The sequence below is a fragment of the Haliotis asinina genome, chromosome 2 (genome assembly GCF_037392515.1).
Source record: "Haliotis asinina isolate JCU_RB_2024 chromosome 2, JCU_Hal_asi_v2, whole genome shotgun sequence".
Classification (NCBI taxonomy): Eukaryota; Metazoa; Mollusca; class Gastropoda; order Lepetellida; family Haliotidae; genus Haliotis; species Haliotis asinina.
Window position 1 is genome coordinate 75,054,976 of NC_090281.1, and position 23,941 is coordinate 75,078,916.

The 23,941-nt window shown below is 38.6% G+C and overlaps 2 protein-coding genes across 2 annotated transcripts; one reads left to right on the forward strand and one right to left on the reverse strand.

Moving 5' to 3' along the window:
• On the forward strand, positions 1–10,154 carry LOC137274307 (sterol regulatory element-binding protein 1-like). Its single transcript, XM_067807444.1, has 17 exons — positions 1–390; positions 1,260–1,939; positions 2,802–3,155; positions 3,766–3,880; positions 3,998–4,108; positions 4,307–4,531; positions 5,152–5,336; positions 5,669–5,927; positions 6,226–6,392; positions 6,938–7,100; positions 7,209–7,299; positions 7,531–7,643; positions 7,809–7,935; positions 8,092–8,263; positions 8,665–8,841; positions 9,025–9,133; positions 9,461–10,154. Exons 1-17 carry the CDS (start codon positions 282–284, stop codon positions 9,703–9,705), a joined length of 3,402 nt encoding a protein of 1,133 aa, XP_067663545.1. The 5' UTR covers positions 1–281; the 3' UTR covers positions 9,706–10,154.
• A 2,680-nt stretch (positions 10,155–12,834) lies between these two features.
• LOC137274306 (torsin-1A-like) lies at positions 12,835–23,922 on the reverse strand. The gene is made up of 5 exons (XM_067807443.1): positions 23,646–23,922; positions 19,468–19,733; positions 17,270–17,445; positions 16,568–16,692; positions 12,835–15,879 (listed from the first exon to the last, which is right to left on the reverse strand). The coding sequence occupies exons 1-5, from the start codon at positions 23,842–23,844 to the stop codon at positions 15,626–15,628; spliced, it is 1,020 nt and encodes a 339-aa protein (XP_067663544.1). The 5' UTR covers positions 23,845–23,922; the 3' UTR covers positions 12,835–15,625.
• Positions 23,923–23,941: the final 19 nt, after the last annotated feature.

The following is a 23,941-nucleotide window of genomic DNA, read 5'->3' on the forward strand; positions in this document are numbered from 1 at the left end:
AACGTCACGTGACACAAGCAAAATCGGTAAACAATCAGCAAGTGACCTCAGTGGTGTGGCGCGTTGTGATGCTGTAACTGTTTCGACTCTTTACGCATGAGGTGTGACCGGCCAGCGTTCCCAACATGCGAGAGAAAATCTATATTTAGCGCGACCTACCTAATGTGAATACGGCGGGTCATCAGCATAATGGATGAAAGTGGGTAATGACGTAAAATCACCCGATCGGCTGCTCGCTGTCGATTGGCTAAAGTCTCGTGGTGAGATTCAGTCACAACAAAATGGCCGACAACCTGAACTGGCCGATCGGTCTGGATAATTTGCCTGATCTAGGACCAGACTTATTGGCAACAAATGATCTTGAAAGTGGCGGACTGGGTAGCGTTGATGGTAAAGTATATTCTGGCCAAATTTCAATTTTCTACCATATTTCGTTGCAAAGATACCAAACATGTACCACCACGCCTGAGCGCGGCGAAATCCCTGTAATTTTACTACGAGAGTGATTAGCGTAACTTGGTATATACGTGTATTGAGTGCAGGGTGGCATATGTCAACGACATATCTCGGTGGTCTGCTACAGCAAGTCTCATTACGATTTATTATGAAACTATTATTTATCCTCCCACACGTTTGTCATAAAGTGCTGTCATCTATCTACAAAGTGAAGCATCAGAAACAGTCGGCTTTCGGCACTGGCTAGAACAATCCCAACCCTCAATACAAGTACGTTCAAGGCGAAAAAGGAAACGAAATGGAAGTAGTTTTTGTTATATCACCAGAATGTCTAATCATCTAAAGGAGTTCGCTTTGCACGTGATTTCGATTTTTGTTAATGAAGTATATCTGTCCACTATTAATAATTTCATGTCTATTTTGGGAAGTAACATGCCAATGGGCCAAATATGTACACACTTCCAGTGTTAACACTGTTCAGTAAAATCAGAGAATCAGGAAAAGTACTTAATGACCCTGTTCCCAAACAGAAATGTGATAGACGTATTTCATCATCTGGTTTATGTAACAAGTTCATACTACCTATTCATTGGAAACCTACCAACATTTCTTATAAACATCCTTGAAACTTACCCATTGAGATGGTTCGCATTATATTTTACAAATGTGGGTAACCCCTCCCACTCAAACGACCATGCTACTATTGTGCGCTGCATGTTTCCATCATTGTTAGCTTTACTGTAGAAATGCATCAGATTCATGTCAATGAACTTATTTGGAAATTTTGATTGCTCACATTTCAGATATTCTGAAGTACATCAATGGAGATAATCCAAACGGTGACCTGTTTGACCTACCTTTGGTGAAGCAGGAGCCGGATACATTGACAGCTGAACCGCAGCCTGTGTATGTGGAGGCAACCTCAACAGCAGCACCAGCGACACCAACAACACCAACAATAGAATTGGTGCAACCTGTGCAAACTATTAAAACTGAAACCCAGCTTGACTCAATCAGTGAATTGTTGAATCAAAATGCGCTCAAAACATTGCTTGAGATTAATGACAACACATCATTTGGCAGTCAGTTGCAGCAGGTCGCTGCTCGCATGCAGGCCATGCAAAAAGTTCAAAGACTTGCACAGCAGCAGCGACAACAGCAGCAACAACAACTTCAGCAACTGCAGGCACAGACTGTACAGATACAACCACAGGTGCAAATACAAACTCAGCCACAGGTGCAACAGCGCTCACCTCAACAGCAACTGAAACTGATTTTGCAACAACCTTTGGTTACGACGACGACGACAACCCAGGCACAGCCTCGTAACCAGGTGCAGCAGTTAATACAACAAGCAGTGTCTTTGCAGTCTGCAGCCCCAGCGGCAGCGACAGCACCAGCTCCAGCTCCGACACCGGCACCCGCACCTGTACAGCAGACAGCAACTAATGTCAGTCAGCTTAGTTTGCAGCAACTGCAACAGGTATGATATTGACCCGATGAAAGCAAAAATTTAACTCTTAATTAAAGATATTTGTTCTCAAACACATCATTTAAGATGGTAGTCTCTGAAGCAACTTTGTTGTTTGCTTAAAACCATGCCAAGTTAAATTCATGCAGAACATTCTGATTTCGATTCTATTTTTGATGTACAAAAAAATCAAACATAGTTCCAAATGTCAGCATACATTTAAACTAACTGCTATTGACAGTTTAGTAAGAAAAATCTTTCCCATTTTTAAATGTATAGGAAGCCTTTGTAATATATACTACCCATCAAAAGTTTACACTCACTAGTGTAAATGTAGCCAATCAACTGTTCTAAACTAGAATTTGCAAAATGTTTGATGTTATTTAAGGCACTGTTTATACTTAAACTGATGTATTGTTAGACAAATTTGACATGATGAGAATAATTTTGAGTTCAATAAATGTTGAAACTATAAAAATTGTTGAATTCTTAAAACTTTACGTCATAAAGCAGCTTTTTACATGCACAATATTTGCGCATACTTTAGCAGTTTGATGCAACATTCCCACACGTTTCATCTGCATAAGTTTTGCAGTTGGTTCCCACAAGGTAGTGGAATAATTTATCTTCAAACCAAACACACTCACCATAAAGTGAATGCTTTAAGTGAGTCTAAACTTTTGATGGGTTGTATAGCTATTCTTAAACTGCACAGACATGGTGTTTTAGATATTGTATTTGGACCATGATGGCATACATTATGAATTGTTTATTAATGTTGTCAATCATGGTAGTAATAAATATCTTACCTACATTATTTCACCTCATTGATTTGAAATATTTGTGTGGTTCACATGGGCTTTTCCTGTTGTAGTTGCTGCTTCAGTCCCAAGTTTTGAAGACCACCACTGTGAGTGAACCAACACCAACTGTTGTGTCAATTTCTCCTCCAGTCACTACAGTCAATAATGCGAACACTACTGTTAGCAGTGTGACATCATCACCGGTGCAGACAATTGTTACAGGGGGAAACACCATACTCACAAGTATTCCTATCCAAGTTGTAGATGGGGACAAGGTACCCATCAACAGACTCAATACTGTGCCCAAAAAAGCACACAAAGGGGAAAAACGCACAGCGCACAATGCCATTGAGAAACGCTACAGGCTCAGTATCAATGACAAGATTGTGGAGTTAAAAGATCTTGTAGCAGGAACAGAGGCAAAGGTAAGGGGAATTGAGATGTGCAATTTCTTCGTAATTTGGTGAACAAAGCTGTGATCTGTGTGTCTTACATTTCTGCAGGATTTTACATAGTTTTGAAAAATGAGTCTTATTTCACAGATTCACAGTAAATGTTTTGGGGAGTCATTTCCTGTATTTGTGGGTCGTGAAAATGGTTTGTTAATGATTCCACTATTCTTTCTAAATAAGGCGAGGGGTGGGATCTTGTGATATTTCCTTTCCGTTTTAAGTAATCCGATGTTTTCTCTACTATGTCTTTGTTCATGTTGAGATTTCTATTAAGTAGAGGATTGAAGACTGTATAAGAAATGGTTGAACTTGAAGCCAGTACTAGACTTTCAAGTGTTGTAATTTACTGTCTAAACTGCATTTATGACTTACTTATTACAAGAACTAATATCTGATTAAGATATTTAGGAGGTACCTTGAATTCCGAGTTCTGAAGATGCATGTCTGTTGCTATTGAGGAACACTAGATACCTACATGACAGTATTGTCTGATTACATAATGCATCAAAGTAAAATGACTGTTGTAAGTGAATTACGCATTGACCTCAGATTTTCAATTGTTTGTATGGTTTCTTTGCTTCAGCTGAACAAATCTGCAATTTTACGGAAAGCGATCGATTACATCAGATATCTGCAAAACAGCAACAACCGCCTGAAACAGGAAAATATGGCTCTCAGGATGGCTACCAGCAAGCAAAGTAAGGAGCTTTTATTGAAAGTTACTATTTAAAGTTCCCTTGCTTCAATTGGTGGAAGGTTATTCTTAACTAGCTGGGTCCTATTACCATGATTACCTTTTATTTGTTGTGTTGCAGATCTAGAGGAGTTGCTGACATGTAAAAAGGAAGCTGGTGTATTCCCAATGACACCTCCAGTGTCTGACAACTCTGAGCCTGATAGTCCTCTCTCCAATGACAGTATGATAGGTAAGGGATTTGAAACTCAATGTTTGATTGATAATCATGAAATAATAATGATATGTTTAATCATGTTTTTGTGATTGATGCCAGAATTCCTGATCTTTGATTGTTGGTATTATCACTTGATTGAAGACATGATACAACAGACTTCAATGATGACTTACTGTAGAGACTGGGTTTGATGTTTTTTTATGTTTTTCACAGATGATTCTGGTGATGAAGAGGATAGTCGGTTTGGTATGACAAGTGGTATGCTGGATCGGTCGCGCATGGTCCTGTGTGTGTTCATGCTTGGTATTCTTGCATTCAACCCATTCAATTCAATACTTGGTGGTAGCAGTAAAGTTGGTATAGAGGCACAAGTTGGGCTTGGACATGGAGCTAGTAGACATCTCAATTCGCTTGGAAACTTCTCACAAGAAGCCACAGGTGAGTTTTCAAAATTAGGTATATCATTATAAGATATAGCTTTCAACTTAAAAGTTTGGACACAAAACCTCTGAAAAGGTTGGAACAGCCTATTGTGTGTTGCTGTCTAGGAATTATGTAGGTACATTGAAAGTATGTAGGCCTTTTAGAAACAGTCCTTTTAAGTGAAAGGTAAATGATTATGTACAGTCAAGTCTCATTAGTCCGACATCGTCAGTTGCACTGCGAAGTGTTGGATTAACAAGGATGTCTAAATTATGTTTATTCATTTTATTAACAACAAAACTGTTGGAGGTTGGATTAATGGGACTAAAGTGTATGTGACTTAATTTTAACATTTTGTTGTCCTTACTTTGAGTCAGTTTCCTGGTTCTGCTTTTTAATTATTTCTGTTTTCACTGTAGAGTAATCTGATACATAGATGGTAGTTTTTGGAGGGGGTGGGGGCTATGGGCTTGCAAGACCTGCTTGAGGAAACTTAATGTCTTTATCCCCTAGAACATGCTTGATGTCTTTATTCCTTAGAACATGTTAAGCATGTGGAGATGTGCTTTTTGACTTGACCCTTGGCTAAAGACACTGGGATTTATTTTCACATGTGTGAATTTAATGTATTTCAGGCGGTTACCAAGGCTGGTTTAGCTGGATGTTTCCGACACTCTTTCTGTGGCTGATGAATGGTGTTATTGTTGCTGGTGTACTTGCGAAGTTATTGATTTACGGTGAACCTGTCACTTGCAAGAACTCGAATGCATCAGTGTCATTCTGGCGCCATCGAAAACAAGCTGATACTGACATCACGAGGGTAAGTAAAAGCATTGGCTGTTTATTTCAATGGTGATACTGATGACTATGTTGACAGACAAATTTCATGAAAATAATGAAAACCCAGCTGGCTCATTCATATTATTATTCAATATAATGTTTCAGGTTTAGCATGGCAAGACCTCATATATTTGACTCAAACTTCAGCTCAAACCAGTTTTGACTAGTGGACTGTTTACAAATTATGTAACTTGGTTTTTATGTGAAACAAGTAGGCCCTTTACTTTTTTTTACTTGTCTGGCACAGAAGCCTTTCTGTGTAATTTGAAACAGTTTGGGTAAGTCTCTCTTTACTCTGTCCTCATCTTCCAGGGAAACTTTTCGGCTGCGTCCAACCAATTGCGGCAATGTCTACAGGTTCTTGGTCGTCCCCTTCCTACTTCCACGTTGGACATGCTTTCTGGTGTTGCATGGCAGTTGGTACGTCAGGGACTTCACCGTGTTTACCTAGGTCGCTGGTTGTCCAGTAAAGCTGCTGGTTGGAGGAATAATATCAAGAGTAGTGATGTGAAGGAATCTGCTCGGGATGCTGCTATTGTCTTCCACAATCTTAACCAGCTTCATCTGTCAGGTTTGTTCTGTAACTTTGTTAACTATTCAGCTTGAATCTGTAGCCTGCTAAAATACTTTCATTTCATGCTTAACACCATTCTCATTTGTATCATAATAGATATATGTAGGGACTTAATTTTTAGTTATTGCTTTTTGTTGGTAATGGAACATAATGTGCATACAACTTCCAAATATCCAGATATGAGTCTGATGAAACTGTACTGTGAGAGATGCCAAAAGACAATATGAAATCCTCAAAGCATGCTGATCAGAATGAAAACATTTGACAGTTTGTTCGTGCAATATGTGCTCTTCAGGTGAATCCTGTGGTGGGTCTCTTTGGGGTTTGAACCTGGCACTGAGTGCAGTCAATACAGCAGAAGCTGCCAGAGAAGCCATGTCACGGACCAATCTGGTGGAGATATATGCCACAGCTGCTCTACAGGTCAAGACTTCCCTTCCAGAGAAACTGCATTTTCTTGCTGTGAGTGTTGTAGCAAAGTTATATTAACATTCTCTTTTCAAGTGTAAGTGTGATGTAGTATTCTATTTTATTTCCATGGTATTGCAATTGTTGACCAATCTTGATGTTGATAAATAGCTTTGATAATTCCTGACAGTCTCTCCCCTTGTTTAATCATTATGAGAAGTGAAGGGTGTCATGGGTTGGAATTTTTTCTTTGGATGCTTTATGTTTGTCTTTAGCAGCTTTATTCTGTCTCTGATTTAGTGGGGCGGTGGGGTAGCCTAGTGGTTAAAGCGTTTGCTCGTCATGCCGAAGACCCGGGTTCGATTCCCTACATGGGTACAATGTGTGAAGCCCATTTTCTGGTGTCCCCTGCCGTGATATTGCTGGAATATTGCTAAAAGCGGCGTAAAACTAAACTCACTCACTCACTCACTTTCTGAATTAGGGGGGTCAGTTCTTTCATTCAAAACAATTTGCTGAGTTTCCTCCCTTGAAGCTCATGACCTTTGGGGTTACATTATTTTGTTCCATGTGAATGATGTTTCTTCTCTGTATTACAGCGTTACTTCCTCAGTCGGGCCAGGAGAGTGTGCTTGAAGTATGGAGATCGAGTTGGACCTCATGTTCAGTGGTTGGCTCAACCTGAGGGACACCGTTTCTTTGTTGACTCCAAACTGAAAGTTGATTCAAAGGACACATTTCTCTCTGCTCTTGACAGCCAAGGTAATTACATTCAATTTTAATTTGCAAGTTTTTTAAAGGCAGAGCTATCCCTGTGAGAATACTGTATTTAGAGTAGAGGAGTCTAAATGTCACCCTTGTCATTTTCAGTGGACCCACTAGCTAAGGTTACACAGGCCTTCCGAGAGAACCTGTTGTCACGGGCCTTGTATTCCTTAGTCGCTCCTGAACACCCAAACAGGTGAGAATAGAGGTATTATTGTGCTACTTTATACTTACAAGTTGGGTGCTACCCTGAGTAGTATTCCAGCTGTATGAAGTTTGCTTGTAGATATTGAATTGAACATTGACTGTATCAAAAACTCATTTTTAGTGTCATAAAAAGAAGTTACTTTCAACACCATTAAAGTATGTTGTATGTTAACTGATGTTGAAATACATGTTCTAATAAAATGACAACTTCTAATTCCAGGAAGGATTCTGTCTCTGAGACCATGCAGTATGCACAGTTGCTCTGCAATTGTTCATGCACGAAAGATGGCCATCCTTCAGCTGCTGTTGGAGACTTTGGGGTGAACAATGCAGGTATGGTAACATCTTTGCTTTATGACAAATGAAAGACAAAATGTCAGTCAGACCCCAACTGGGTATACATTTGAGAGTCTCTTCAATACTGTGACTAAAATTATCTAGATGATTAAATATTTCACATTAAGGTTATTAAGTAATAAGAATTAAACCTACTTTCAGATGAGGTGTCTCTGTGGTGGGCTGGCATTGTCAGTGTTGCCTACTACTGGCTGAAGGGAGATGATGACAATGTCAAGGACTACTACAGTGTGCTGGATGTCTTCCCTAAGAAACTGCAGGCAAACGAGTAAGTTGTTGCATCTTATATTTATGTAATTGAAAAAATTGTTCAAAGCAGCATTAAACATACTTCACTCTTTACTGGTTTTGAAGAATCTGATGTTATGATGACATTGTTTTGTGAAATGTTACTCACATTTATTGGATGTGATGTACTTCACAGTGATCCATTACCAAGGGCTGTGATGTTTGCCTACAAAGCTAGAAAGAGCCTTTTGGAACAGCGAGAGAACTTTAACAGCAAGATGTGCATCAGACAGTGTGACCGTGCAGGACGTTCACTGCGTGAGAGTCTGAAACTTGTCTACCCACAAGAGAAAGCTGAAGCTGTAAAAGTAAGCACTAGAACCTTCATGTTTCACCACAAAGTATATGATTATATCTGCTGCACCTTGAAGATTCTGCTGCACCTGGTTCTGAAGGAATACAACATTCTTGTGTCTGTGGTGCATTGTAGTTGCATTGCATTAGCTAACAGTTATGCAATGCATCTGCAGTGCAAGCACAGCTGCAGGAACAACGTCAGGAGGAAGCTACAAAATACACTTCTTGTCAGGATTTGAGGATTGCAACAATCAATATGTAAAATGAGTTTCAAAGCAATTGATCACTCACTCACTCACTTTGTTGTTATAATTTTCTAGTCATCGTTGAGATGGCTGATTTTTGTTAAAGAGTTTCATTTTTGTCATTTTCACGCCAATAAATATTGATGTGGCTTTATTTATCATTGCAGGCCATTCAGTTGCTTACTTGTGACTGGTTGCTGATGACTCGGTCACAGGTTTGGGAGATGACGCATGACTGGCAGGGCACTACCAAGCCTGTCTCTCAGACAGAACTCATTGCCTTCCAGCAGGATCTGGCTAGTCTCCGCAAACTCTCACAGGTCATGAAAACTGCCTTGCCTAAGGTAAGTAAACGCTTAATTATCTTTGGATTATGTAGACATGTTGTATTAGGTAATCAGGTTCAATGAAACTGCTCGAACATGGCTGACATTTGTTTTGAAGCATGGCTATGTCACAGCACCTACTGTATCAGGTGATATTTTGGCTTTATTATTATTGATTACTGACTATGTGCTTGTATTTAGGTGTTCCTGCATGAAGCCATGGCTCGTGTGATGGCTGGAGCTAGTCCTGCGCGAACTCAGCAGCTGCTTGACCGGAGCATCCGGAGACGAAGCCAGAGAACTGAGACATGTAAGTATCAACATTTGGTGTAGCTATGTGTAAGTGTAAGAGTGTGTTGATATCCTCTGGAAAGAAGTCCACAAAGTCCTTCGAATTTGATTTTAATTCCTATCCACTTTGGTTAGAGTTTCACAACTTGTGCCATCATTAATTGATAGGCTTTCATTGTGTAAAATTGAAATGGACTCCTGATAATGTAATTTACGATTTTTTTAGCCTAAAAGAATCCAGCAAAATATTTCTACAGTAGTACATTTGTGAAACCTTTGAGATTTTAAGAGCTTCCAATAGACTGCCTCCACAACACATGAAGTATATGTGTGTGTTGTCTTTCAGATAATGAAGAGACTTCATACAGTGACACATCTGAGAGAGAGCAGGCCTCTGCTCTCTTGTTGGCAGGCCGCCACTTGCCAGATCCCTTAGTCAGCAGTGTGGGTGCCAGGGTTGGGATGGTCACCCAGGCCAGTCACCTGTATGAAACAATTGGAGATAAAAAGTCTGTTCTGCTTTGTCGAAAAACACTTCTTCAGATGGAAGAAAGTTCACACAACAGCACAGATGTTGCAATAGAATGTTGAAGTGCCCTTTCGTTTCATTGTAAATAATCTCAGAACTTGAACATAACTTCAGCCTGCTTTTCATTGTTAAGTTCTGTTATGATTCCCATTTGTTCTGTTTAAATTTACATTTCAGTTTAAGTTTTGCTGTGTTGACTGTTACTCATTTCTTGTATATTTGAAATTGTCATGTTATGTCATTAATGCTGGCAAATAGTCCTAAACACATTCAGTATCATTATGGAGATTTTACTGGACATATTACTGAACTGTATTTTGTTCATGAACTACTTTCAGATGCACCTGAAATGTCTCGTCAATAATATATGGTTACATTATATAACCATGTCATGAAAAGAAAAAAAAGACTGTTATGTGTTGTACATAAGTATTATTTAAGATGGGCCAAGAAAGAGTGAGTGAGGTGTGTGCTACTTCTTTACACTGTCAATAAAATATTTTAGTATTTATCATCGTATCTTGAGTTATGTTTCAAGCAAGCCATATCACAAGTTTCACATGTGGGTAATGTGGTTCATGAGATATGGGTCATTGGATTATAATATTTGTAAATAAATGTGTTATTGTCCTTTCCGGTGATGAATAGTAGCATGTTAAAATATTTTTACTTATTTGATGGTGTTTAAACGGGGTAAAACTATTCAGAAAACACTCATGGAACTGAGCATGCTCCCATGTGACCTAACTGAATCTACATTCAGTCATATTAAAGGCAAAAGGAATGTATGCACAGTTAAAAATACAGGACATATTGCTTTGTCGTGTATGTTTCTGCTAATCCATACTGATGCTACAGTGTTGTTTAATGGCACTCACAGCAATATTCCAATTAAAAATTATGGAATATCTGTAGTGTAATCAAATCTGAACCAGACATTCCAATGTACACAATGACATGCATAAAAAAATGGTCGCATACCGATCTGTGGAATTTCCAATTATAAAATGCACTGGGCTGATCACTGTTAATTAGGAGTGAAAACATTGGATCATACCAAATAAAAGCTGCAAGGGGTGTTGGATGGTTTGACTATTTTTGTACTTTCATGATTTGTTGCACCACTTTGACGCATTAAATGCATTGAATAAACTACATTCATATAGAAAAAGATAGGTAAGGATTATCTGCGAGCAATAAAATGCATTTAATAAAATGCATTCATACAGAGAAATATAAGAATATTATACCATATACATCTGCATTGTACCTGTATCTGCATTCAATAAAGTGAAACATTTCACTGACATATTTTTAGTTTTCCCACGAACATCATACTCTGAGCAAGCATCCAACACAATCAGTGTAGCCCATTAATCCGATTTCACTGCTCTGTAGTCACTCCTCTCAGCGGATGTGCTGGTCAGCTTCAACATAGTGTCGGTGCCGTTTCAGCTATGTGGATGGCCCTCAAACTGTGCTATCTTCACTTCAGTGACTGACTGTTCTCTTCGGATCATGGTGATGAAGATATTCAGATGAGATGATGTCTGTTGGTATAACTTGTGGTGCCATCCTTCCAAGTTGTTAGGCCTGTGGGTGTTGGTATAATGGTTCCAGGTCTAGATTGGCCATTTGCCGTCACTGTAGATCTGCATCACTTGGGAACTCCACGCTGGCCGAGTTGGTGAAGATGAAAGTTCTCCGTCCCTGGTTTTCAATGCCACTAATCAGAAAGTCTTCACTGGAATATGTTCTTGTCCATTCACTCCCACCTCATTTGGACCTCACGCTGTGATGTAGGCAGTCTTGGTAGATTCTTTCTTCTCTCTTGGTAGACATCTTAGATGTGTACTTGAATCATCTATGTTATGCATATCTGGAACCTCTTGAATTTGAACGAAAAAGTACCTGAACATACTGCCAACTGTGAATGCCCCACATCTGACATGCATTTTTATGTAAAATTATATGATACCTGAAATGAAATTGCAAACAGTGTTCAAAATAAACTGCCCGCACACTAGCAAAATGGTAGTTGACCTTTGCTCAGGCCTGTCAAAGGTTGCTGAAGCTGGCCTGCATGGCTATTGATAATTTAGGAGATGATCATTGTACCTGCATCTTCCCTAAAACATAAGCAAATAGTTAAATGCATGTTGTTACACAAATAACTGTCTAAATTGTAAGCAGTAATATCATTTTTCGGTCCTGAAGTGAGACAGCGAGTCACCATTGATCGAAAGCAAAAACCAGCCGGCTAGGAGGGTTCTCCAACCCCATCAGTGTCAAAGGCTCAGTGTTAAAAGTCTGAAACAATTAATTTGGGAAATGAATACTCTATTTATTCTCATGAATTATTCTGGCCAGTAAAGTGTCAGAAGGGCTTGTGATATTTTGGGATCATTGGCCCCACTGGCTGGTGACATTTTGAATCAATTTCTAAACTGATTGCAAAATCAAAATGTACTGCAAATATTTGCATCTTCGATTGAGAACCTTTGAGGAGATACTTTAAGATCAATTTCAAGTTGTGCTAATACCTTTACTAACACTTTTATAATTAATTAATAAAACTGATGATAGTTCATTGCAAACATCTGATTTCTCCTATACAAACATCTGATTCCTCATTGGAGAACCCTTTAACATGTACCATCTTATCCAATACAAGCTGACTCCTTAACCAGTTAACTTAGAGTCAAGACTCGCCCAGTGTGTAAACATGCTCTGAAATTTGACAGATTACCTGACAGTTTGAAATTTGCTGGATTAGTCTCCTCTTCCGACACAGCAGTTGCAGAAGATATATTCTAACCTGGATCTTCAAACAGCATGCACATTTATTTTACCTTTTATGGGGGAGGTGGAGTAAACCAGTGGTAAAAGTGTCCGCTCCTCACACCAAAGGCTTTGGTACTATAAGTAAAGTCAATTTCTGGTGTCCTCTGCCATGATAGTGCTGGAATATTGCCCAAATTGGCATAAGACCCACTCACTTGCCTTCATGCTTGTCCAAGACACTATCTGTAATGGCGAATGTATGTAATGCTGATTCTGCAGAAACTACTTTAAACATATTGGTTTCTTTAATGACCCCATACATTTTATAATTTCTACCCCAGTATGTGTTGGCATGCCACCAAGGACTTCTGAGGCATAACCATAAACAAAAACAAGCAACCTTGATGTGGAAACAACAAACTACATATATTTTTCAGTTTATTCCATGAAATGTAAACCAACAGACGCACATTACAGCTAGGCAAAAGATACACATATATGTTATACATATCCCCCTTTATTCTTCAAAGCAGAAGGATGAATGTTCTATAAACAAATTTATGTATCTTATGTCCACCTATAAATATATATGTAGAAGAACTAGCACCATATTTCAAGATCAGTGATAACATATACATGTACACAGTGAATTGTTAACATGGAAGATGACATTCTCTGTGATACAGTCTAGAGCTTCATAAGTATCTGCATATTTTAACAATCAAAGCCAAAACGTAATGTCATGCTGCAGTCAGTATTGCTGTTGTGTAAGGCAGGGCTTCGAGACTAAAAAACATTCACTTAGCTGGGCAGTGCATTCAACAGGGAAAAGTATCACCCTCGCTTGTATTCATACCACTGCCTTGAGTTAGGTAGGTGATATGTACATAAGTGTGGTGTAATATCAACACAATTTAACTGTAATAAGTTCATGATACGATACATCAATTTATAACTAATGTACCACAGAACATATGATCCATAACACTGCAAATTTCATTCTTCCAGATGCTGTTGATGCAGATTATTCTTGCAGATTCAGTATTTGTGGTTGGTTACAATTTGGAGAATCTACATGGCCTCCAAAACATGTTTCTCACTTACAATAACATCCTTCCTATCTTAGATTTTAAAACAAGTGATTCTGGGTTGTGATCCACCTACAAAAAGGGAGAGAATATGAACTTGGGAAATGTCACACAAATTGTATTGCACCAACATATTCAGCATACTTATTGTATTGCATCCACACTATATTGTTTCACCTCTGGTATATACATAGGTACTGAAACTGCACAATGACACTGTGATTTCATTAGGAAAGGACACATATGATTTACTTTTGTCTGTCATGATTTACAGTATATAATATAACTGTAACTCTTCAGTTGGAGATCCTTGGCATGTTGATTGGTCTAGTTGCCTCCATCAGTTATTTCATCTGAAATACCTATGTCGAATCACTTTCCCCTTTTGTATCTCAATTATTTAAGCCATTTTCAACATGACATTTACAACAGTCTCCCGATTAACATGGTTAAGTGAAATACATCAGAATTCATTGATCTGATGGAACATGTTTGAAATTAGACGTGTCCTTTGGACAAGGGAAGATTTGGGCTAAGCTGAAGATGCATGAGATGCTGATGGTGACCTTACATGCGAAGCTTTGGTGATAAATTGATGAAGGGTGTTGATCAAACAGAATCAGTATGGTCTTATGCTGCTTTTAGCAATATTCACACATTGTGTCCATTTGGGGAAAAGAACCCGAGCTTTCGGTATGAAGTGGAAACACTTTAACCACTATGCTAATCCATCGCTCCTAAACCGAATGAAGCTACAATACACTGGAGCACTGAAGATGTAATGACAGAGGCTAGGAGTCCATGAAAGCAGAATATTGAAGCCAGGGTGCATTGTGTTCCATAAAGCATGATTTGTAAATGGAAGTGATTTACCTAACAGGCATTTCTTTAGGAATCTAACCTAGATCCTCACCATGACGAACTGCATCCATGAATCTACAATTTTGTTGAAAAAATAAGGATGAAATGGTATGCTCTTTCCATAGTATGGCAAATAATGCAATACAATGCCTTTGGTCCAGTCAGATTTGGTTTGGTATACGAGAGCTTATATATTGCATTACCTTATACCAACCTAAAGGCAAAAATTTCCAAGATATTGAATGGTTTTTGAGTTCTGCTGCGAAAAGAAAACCCACCCCAGTCTCTTGAGACTAGGTCCAAAACATTTCCATGGAAATCAAGAAACATAAAAATGACAAAACGCTGTAAATGGCAATATCTATAGATATAGCTGTGATTTTTTTTGAAAGATAATGAGTTATGTCTGGAAACAAAATGAATATGGACACACAGACTCATGGAGAGACAGATGATGCATTGATAATATTCCCACACATTACATGATGATAATTAAGTAGTTGTTAAAAAGCTACTTCAAGATACCAGTATCAGCACTGGCTCAACTGGGGACAAAAAGTAGCACCAAATCACTTTTGCCCTTCAGGTACAGCATGAGCTGAAATGAAACATTTGTTATCAACAATTAATACACCACCCAATGCAAATGTATCTGTGTAAATGATTGGATTTTAAGATTGGAAGAAATTTAATCTGATTTTGAAGAGGAGTAAGTAGCAAATTTGATAAATCCGTAATGATTTCAAACCGTGAAAACTTCAGGAACTTTAATTAAGCTTTTGTCCTACACCCAAGTCGTTCAGCTGTAGCACTATTCAAAACATCATTGCTTGTGAAGGAAACAGATCCTGAATGATGTGTCACCAGAAAGATTTCTTGACATCTTCATCACCCTATTATGCGCTGATCTCCTTTCAAGGATCTGGTGACCTTCCCAGGTTCAAGTGACCTAAACAGGATCTTGTGACCTCAAACCAAGGTTCTGGTGATCCAGTGAATGTTTGTTCTATGTCATGAGATCAGTTCCACTTCATCTTGCCACAGGCATATAGACAGCTGCACCATAGGAATTGGTAGCTGTTCATATGAAATATCAGTTTTCATAAGCCACATGGGTTATGAAAAGAATACTTTATGAACAGCTACAGAATTCCTGGGGTACTATAGCTACCTAAAATGATGTGAACACCTTTACATAAACATAGCCCTTCGAATGGCAGCCTGACCCACAGAGACCAGACTGTGACAATCAAATCTCCTCCATAACATAATCCACTTTTTCTGCTACCCTTTTGCAGCCAGTTACAGAGAAAACCTGTTCACTTTCAGGCCAGAATGAAAGTTCCTCAATAACACTTTCAACTCTCTCATTGGTCACTGGGTAACCCTTAGCAACCATGCTGTCCTTGATGCACTTTCTCACATGGGTCTTCTCCAGGGGAAGGAAGGGGATGTATGCTGTGATCATGTGCTTGGTGATCAACTCACTGTGCCAAAGTCCAGCTGAAACATATTCCATCAATTAAATACTTGTAGACATATCATCATTTGTTCTTCCTTATCCATGTTTTATGAACATGTGAAATCGTTTGAAGGACTGGGTTAGAGTTGGTCTTCTGCAACCCATACTTGTCAGAGAGGTTACTAATGCGACTGGACAGTCAGAGGCTGGCTCGGTTGACACATGTCATTGTATCCCAAATGCTCATGCTGTTAGTCACTGGACTGTCTGGTCCAAACTTGATTATTTACAAACAACTGCTGCCATATAGCTAGAATATTGCTGAGTGTGGCGTTAAACAACAAACCAACCTACCAAATCGTAGACAACTCAGAGTTTGTTAGCCAAATCCACCTCTCACTTAAGATATGTTAGACATTAAACGTTCAAATAATCAATAATTGAGTTTTTAATTTTGGGGCTGAGTGCTCCCTGACTTGGCTAACATATCACTGTATCCAAACTACATAGATCAATGTTCATGCTGTTAATCACTGGATTGTTGGTTTCGACTTGATTATTTAAAGACCACCACCCTGGAGCTGGATTATCGTTCAGTGTGGTGTTCAACAACAAAATCTTAGGCAAATAGCAGTTTGTTATAACTCAGAAATAGCTTGTTTGCCAAATCCATCTCAGATGTGTTAGATACTAAATGTTCAGTTAAATCCAAAATTGAATGAATTTTACTTTTTGAGTTAAGTGCAGCAAGGGTAATGATTTTTTCAACATCTGCCATTTTGATATCTTCCCGGGGGTAGCCCTGTGACCAGTGGTGATACACATACTGGGTAATGTTAACTCCTGCTGCGTTGCTGTGAACAGAGAACAAAACAATGTGAACAAAGTTAAGGTGAAAATACAACAATAACTCATCATCCTTCTAAGGGGTTGCGGGGTAGGTTCTGCTAGTCACACTAAACACCTGGGTTCGACTTCCCACATGGGGACAGTGTGTGAGCCCATAATTCCGGTGTTGTCTGCTGTGATATTGCTGGAGTATTGCTGGAATATTGCTAAGAGCAGCATAAAACCATACACACTCTAAGTTATATGTCCAGGTCATAATAGAGGGTTGAATAAGAATCTACAAATGGACATTTCCATGAATTTGTTAAAGCATGTGTGTCAAATAATGACAGATTAAAGCATGAAAGTATTCAAATACCATATTATTATGTTAGTCTACAAACCACACACTACCTGCCCATGACAAATGAAACTGAACAATCATAAAATGACTGAGTAATGAGCAGATAGTTCACATGAACAGTCGGTGAACAAGGAAATGATCTAACTGAATCTTGAAAGTTAGGGTCAGCTAAGAAATTAGCTAAAATGCAGATTTACAGAAATATTTACAAACTTGCAATTGTTCTGATATTTGCTGACCTCAGAAAAAGGAATATTGCTTTGCGGTAGTTGACACCTCCCAGATTTTCGTAATAGTCGAGATACGGCTTGATGGTATCAATGAGACCTGATGGCATCTTGTCCATTTCGTCAAATATAAACAATGAGCGAGAACATTTGGTGATGTTAGTCTCAATCCACGCTCGCAGCTGGTCCTGTAAGATTGAAGTAAGTCCATGTCAGCACTCACATCATCAATCATAATGATCATAATCAGGCCTAGCATAGAAAACTTTTCTACTGCACAAAAACACAGATTAAATGTGGAAACGGCAACATAATTCCTCGCTACTGAAACAATAAAAATGGCAACATTAAATTTCTAGAACTGGATGTGATGTATGAGTCATATGCTGATGACACACAACTGTTGCGTTCCACTAAATCGGATTCACTCCGAGCTGATAATTCTATAATCGAAGACTGTATCCTTGACTCCAAAGCATGGATGACACAAAGGAAGCTGAGATTAAATGACAGTAAGACCGAGGTTCCGCTGTGTGGATCACCTGGTAGCAAAGCTAAGGTGGATGTGTCTTCGCTGGTAGTGGGTAACGAGAAAGTTCCTTTCAGTGACTCGGTGAAAGACCTTGGTGTTTTTCTAGACTCAAACTTGTCCATGGAAACACACGTGAACTCTGTTTGTAAGTCATGCTATTTTCACCTCAGAAGTATTGCTTCCATTCGTGATATTCTGACACTCGATGCAGCTCACCATCTAGTTCGTTCACTTATTCTCTCACGTTTGGACTACTGCTGCAGTCATCTTGTAAATATCCGCCAAGAACTACTGTCTAAGCTACAGAGGATTCAGAACTCTGTGGCGCGACTGACTTGCCGAGTCAACAAGTGCAGTCACATTACACCATTGCTGATACTCTTACACTGACTGACTACGAAACAGAGAATAGAGTATAAAGTCCTCACTCTCACTTTCAAGTGCCTCCATGGCAAAGCTCCAATCTATCTGAAAGATCTCCTCAGGGAATATGTCCCTCCGCGGCTTTTAAGATCAAGTTCGAACTGTCAGCTGAATGTTCCCAAGGTCAGACTAAAGTCATATGGACATAGACAGTTCTCTTACACAGCTCCCCTTCTCTGGAACTCACTGCCTCTTCACATACGACAAGCCTCGTCCATGGAATCTTTCCAGTCTCAACTGAAAACCTTCCTTTTTAAACAAGCTTATGAACTTTAACCCTTTCTTCAGATCACTCTGTCTTCTAGCGCCTAGAGAAATTGCCTTGCAGTTTGATTTGTGCGCTATACAAGAACACTTATTATTATTATTATTATTATTAAAAAAAAGAAAAGTCTCCAATTTTGATTTTGCACATGCACACATGGAAGATGAAGATTCGATTGCATGCTGCCATTTTCCAGTTTGAACATCCCGTTTTTAAAGTATTTCTGTTGTGTTATTTTTGACGGTCATCAACATAATCATCATCCTTGTGTGCACACTTGTTTAGTTTTCCTTCCATTCATATGAAATGATTGACAGTAATTATTTCGACATTTTCAATATATTTACTACTGTACACAAGGCGACCCATGGTTGCTCGGAAATTTGAGAGAAGCATGGATCGTAATGTGCATGTGCAGTAGAGGTCAAAGTTGCTGTTGTAAAAATGTTGCAGTTTCATAGTTTTTCATTGCCACTTTTACTGTTTGTGTGGTAATATGTTTATGTTGCTGTTTCCATGATTAATGTGGACTTTTCTGCGTTTTTTTTGCACAGTGGGAAAGATTTCTTTGGTAGGCTTGATAACAATTAACATACACAAACAATTTATTACCGACAAGTTGAGGCCCTAAGATTAAGCAGCATGCATACATGTGGAATTGTGTCCCCTTTCCATGTCTTTATCTGCTTCTTTTGGTTTTAAAAAAGAATATTTTTCTGATTATGATTCTCAATCATCCAGGACATTGTATCTTTGTCAAAGATGTCACCAAGGAAGTAAACATCCTGCCTGTCATATTGATTTTGAATAATCAAAAAATCCCTCATAAAAACAAATTAAACATATTCAACAGGACAGAGATACGTGACCTAAGACACTATTATTGTGATAAGAATAACAAACATCAGTTAAACATATCAAAGAAATTTTTATCAGTGTGTTAATATACAGAAGATAAATGCTACTCTGACAAAGCAAATAGCAATGTACCTTGTAGAATGGAACCATTCCTTCATGTGGAAACTCTTTGGTTGCCGAGATGAGATGAACAAACTTGCTGCGCATCCCTTCTTTATAAAGCTGCTCTGCTATCATTCGACTAACATAGTTTTTTCCCGTGCCTGTCCAGCCATGGAAGGAGAGAGCAAGAGCCTTGGCAGGTTCAGCAGACTTGATGTGTCCCCGGACATGAGTGGTCACAGCTTTCAGTACAAGGTGTTGACCATACAGCTTCTCATTAAGCTGCTTTGGGAGACCTGAAGTATGGAGTGCTTGAATGAAATAAATTTAGTTTAAAAAATATTTGTTTCTATTTGAGTTGCAAACACTACTTATGTATCCCCATTGCCATTTCGTGAGGGTGCCCAATGTCATTCTATATCACTATGCTTTCTGTTTCTATGCTCGTTTGTCATTTATCACATCATCTCATCAAATTCCAGCTATATAATGATGACTTGCAGTGAGTGAGTTAGGATATAACATTATATCAGCAATTTCAGCCAAATTGTGATAAGTGCTGCTCTGTGAACAATAAAGTTTGGTTCAGATAAATCAGTCACTGAGCACTGATCTGCAGAATTTGGATTAGATGACATGCATCAAGAAGGATGACAAGAATGATCAGCTGATCCTGATAGTGGCCTATTACAACATGCATCGGTTGCTGAAAAAATTCTTACCCACTTTTTCACTTGTAATTATGCCTGGGTAATGAAAAACTGATGATCTAACACGAGCAAAATATAGTTTGTAGTTTGATTTGAAGACATTAATAGATTTGAGGTGTGGTTGTTGGCATGATTTGGTTTACAAATCACATGGGCTTGTCATGCAAAGAACAGTAGCTACATACATATTGTCATTACAAGGGTAACCTTTCGAAAAGTATTTTTAGCACTGTGAGTGTGATTGTGTTAAGTGTTAAGTATACCTTAGCGCTGAGATGACTTTGTAGAGTGGGACTCTAATCATGCTAATCATAGCACCATATAAAATACATTTTAAAGTTGAATTTATGGTAACCTTGGGTACAAGTCACTTAGAATGAGTGCTGACCTTGTTATATACTTTTCCTTTCATATTGTACTATGTGATCTTATATATCTTGATGAGAGATATAAACCTATGTCCTCAGCCATCATACAATGTAAGAGAAGCTGTTGTGCAAGTCTCTTCATTATGCTCAGCAACAAACCTTTTTGGCTTGCAAGCATTTTCTTTATGGGACAGGCATGTTTGTTGAAACTAGAGTAGCAAAAACAACACGCCATAACATGCATAAGCATGGATAACAGCAGAGACCATATAATAGATTATTATATGGTCTCTGATAAGAGCCAGTTGAATAACCGGGAGACAGTGTTTTCATAGACTGAACCAGTTCATAGACGTGGTGATTTTGTAACCCAGACTGTTTCATAGACGGTGATTTCGTAGACGTGTATAAATAATTGAATAATATTATTCTGCAAGCATATTAATTTTGATAAACCACTAGGAACTAGTGAGTTGTTTTGATTGCGTTTTGTTAATTACTATGGCAGTGACCCTTCCACCTTCTCCAGTGCTACTTCTGGGCTTCTGTCTGTGTCGTTGAATATTGATCAATTCAGTGGGAATAGGAAGTAGTGAATTATTTTGATTGTGAAATAGTGTGTGTATATTCAAGTGTGTTAAAGGGGCACTGATGCGGAGCGAATAATGCTTCTCGCCAACGGTCTAATTACGAAAGCAGACCGCAAATTGGTCAGCGCCCACTCCTTCGACCGTGACGGACAAAGGAACTGGGCTCCTGTCCATATTAGCAGAATTTCTTCACCTAAACAGTCAGGAGGCCGGATGCCCATCACATGCCATTTGTTTAAAAATATCCATGGTATTCCTTGTCTGATCGTAACCATATATCCCAGCAGTGTAGTTCTTTTCGGATGCTTGGATGGTATACTTACTGATCCAATTTGATCCTATTTCTGTGTTTTTAACCTTGATATTTAATCATGTTACATGAAAATATGATGTCTACAGGCACGTAGCAAGCCATTTGTTTCAGTACGGAAGATTGCAAAGCTTTATATTTAGGTAGTTTTGAGTGTTGGTTGAGCTGTGATAGCAAATAGCCTACGTAAATTTTGGTAGCTATGGTAGCTACAATGGTTTATTATTTATGATAATAAAACACACAGTTGATTTATTTGAATTCGTAAACAAAAAAACGATGCCTTTGGTAGAGAAATCTGAAAATTGTCTTTCGTAAAAAAACAACTTATTTCACCTATTTACCAAAGTACACAGCAAAAGCCTGTGTGTATTCCTTATGTAACGAAATTCCGTTGGTATCCTCAAAACAGTTTCGGCCCATAAGTGTTTTCAGGCTGCATGCGACACAGAGATTACATTTTCCTTGCTGTAACTCGCGTTTGATGGTGTAAACCTACACGTGTTATTTGTCATCATTCTCTTGATGGTCAATTCATGAATTTATAACAGGTATAATTAGTAGCAACACCACTTCGGTTACTCAACAAAGGTTCCCATCTGGCATTTCTCCTGTCTGTAATGGCAAATGTATTGTATGTTATGTAATATGTGCATGTAAGTGATGCAAGAGGGTTTATCAGCTGAGTAACAAAAACAAACATCGATCAAAGGATTAACCGGTAACACAGTGATTGATTAATTACTTTTATCTTCTAGCGGATTTGTCAAAAGGCAGTGTGTGTAGATGACTACACCCTGTCGTAAAGTGTGAGTGCAAAAACAACATCCACCCTTCAAAGAATTAACCACCCTTGCGTTGATTGATTGATTGCTCAATATTGCTTAACTAAATTACTTAGAATAGTGGACATCATACAATTAGTTGCCAGGTGTGCTATCTTGGGAGACCAATGAGAGGTTTATCTAGTTTTCACCAACGAAAGACGTGAAATGATGTGTCACTTTTTCGCAAATGAGAGTTGTAAGACACGCGACAGAGAGCAGGATTATTTGCCAGCTGCAGATGAATGGAATGCGATTTCTTTTACGTGGATATTGATGGATACATTCCTGAACAAGGTTGCTATAAAATTAGTCTGTTTTACATTCATTATTTGCATTTTGTTTTAATTTATTTGTTGTAGCATTCAGCAGAATCTGTATGACAGAAAACACTAGATCGCGTATATGTGTGAAATAGGATCCACATTGGCAATCTATACAATGTATAAATGTTGCTGTTATGTTGGAAATTTACTTTGAGTATAAGCAAATCGTGTGTACTTTTATTAATTTTCAGAATCATACAAATATGACAACAAACTAATTAGGGTTATGAGACAAAATATAGAGACGTACATTGGCTTCGTTATTTTTCCGTCCTAATAGATTTTTACCATTTCTACCACTGGCAGGTGATTAACCTTCAAAGTGTTTCATTTGTTTTTCATAATACATTTGTAATGAAGTACAAATGACTTCACCTCAGTTGATCTGTCTATAATTAAACTATCAATTGCGCTTACGGACTGCGCAGCAGAGGTCACGAACCAGTCACGAATTCTGGGATATCATCCGGGTACTCACGGGAGAAAAACAATAACAAAAGTTTACACCAGTCCACGGAAATTGCTCCGCATCAGTGCCCCTTTAATTACTTGTCGGTGACCAACATGCTCTATCCTTCTCCACTGCTACTTCTGAGATTGTTTCCATAGCTGAATGTTGATCATACTTACCTATTGTGTAGTTTGGTATTTTATTTCAGAAAACTCAGAGTTTATTATATTATTTGCACGCCGCTCATTATGTTTGGTTAGGTAAGATCATACTTACCTAACATATTGTTTTATTTCACCAAACTCAAACACTTTTCGTTTGCACTAATGTCAGAATTAATAATACTACCAAACTAACATTTACTGACATCATTTACTAACGTCTACGAATCCACCGCTCAATTCGTCTACGAATCCACCGGATTTGCACGTCTACGAACCAGTCTGGTCTACGAATTCACTGCAAGCCGAATAACCTCAGGAAAATTGGCCTAACCACTGATCAGACTACTTGTTTCTCTAGCTAAATATAACATTACCAAATTCAGTTTGTAAACGAGGTAACAATTATAACTAATACGGTTAAAAAGACAAATGGTAAAGTTTAATCTTGGGTTCACGCATCAGTACCTGTATGGTTGTTGACAATCCACCGGTCCCCGCATGTTTCAGTAACATAACTCTTCAAGACTTCGAACCCAGATAGGAAGGCCGCTGCTACTACTGCAGCTGCAGCGGAGAAGCCGGAGATTGGCTCAATGCACACAACCAAATGCAGAAAACATGTACTACTAAAGAAAAATCCCGTAAACAGTACACTGGTCCGCATTTTCAAACACTCATCGAATGAGCAAGTTTGTTTTCGTTTTCGCCTTTGACGCGGAAGTGACTTATCTCCCCTCCTTTTGTTACTCCACACAGTGAGT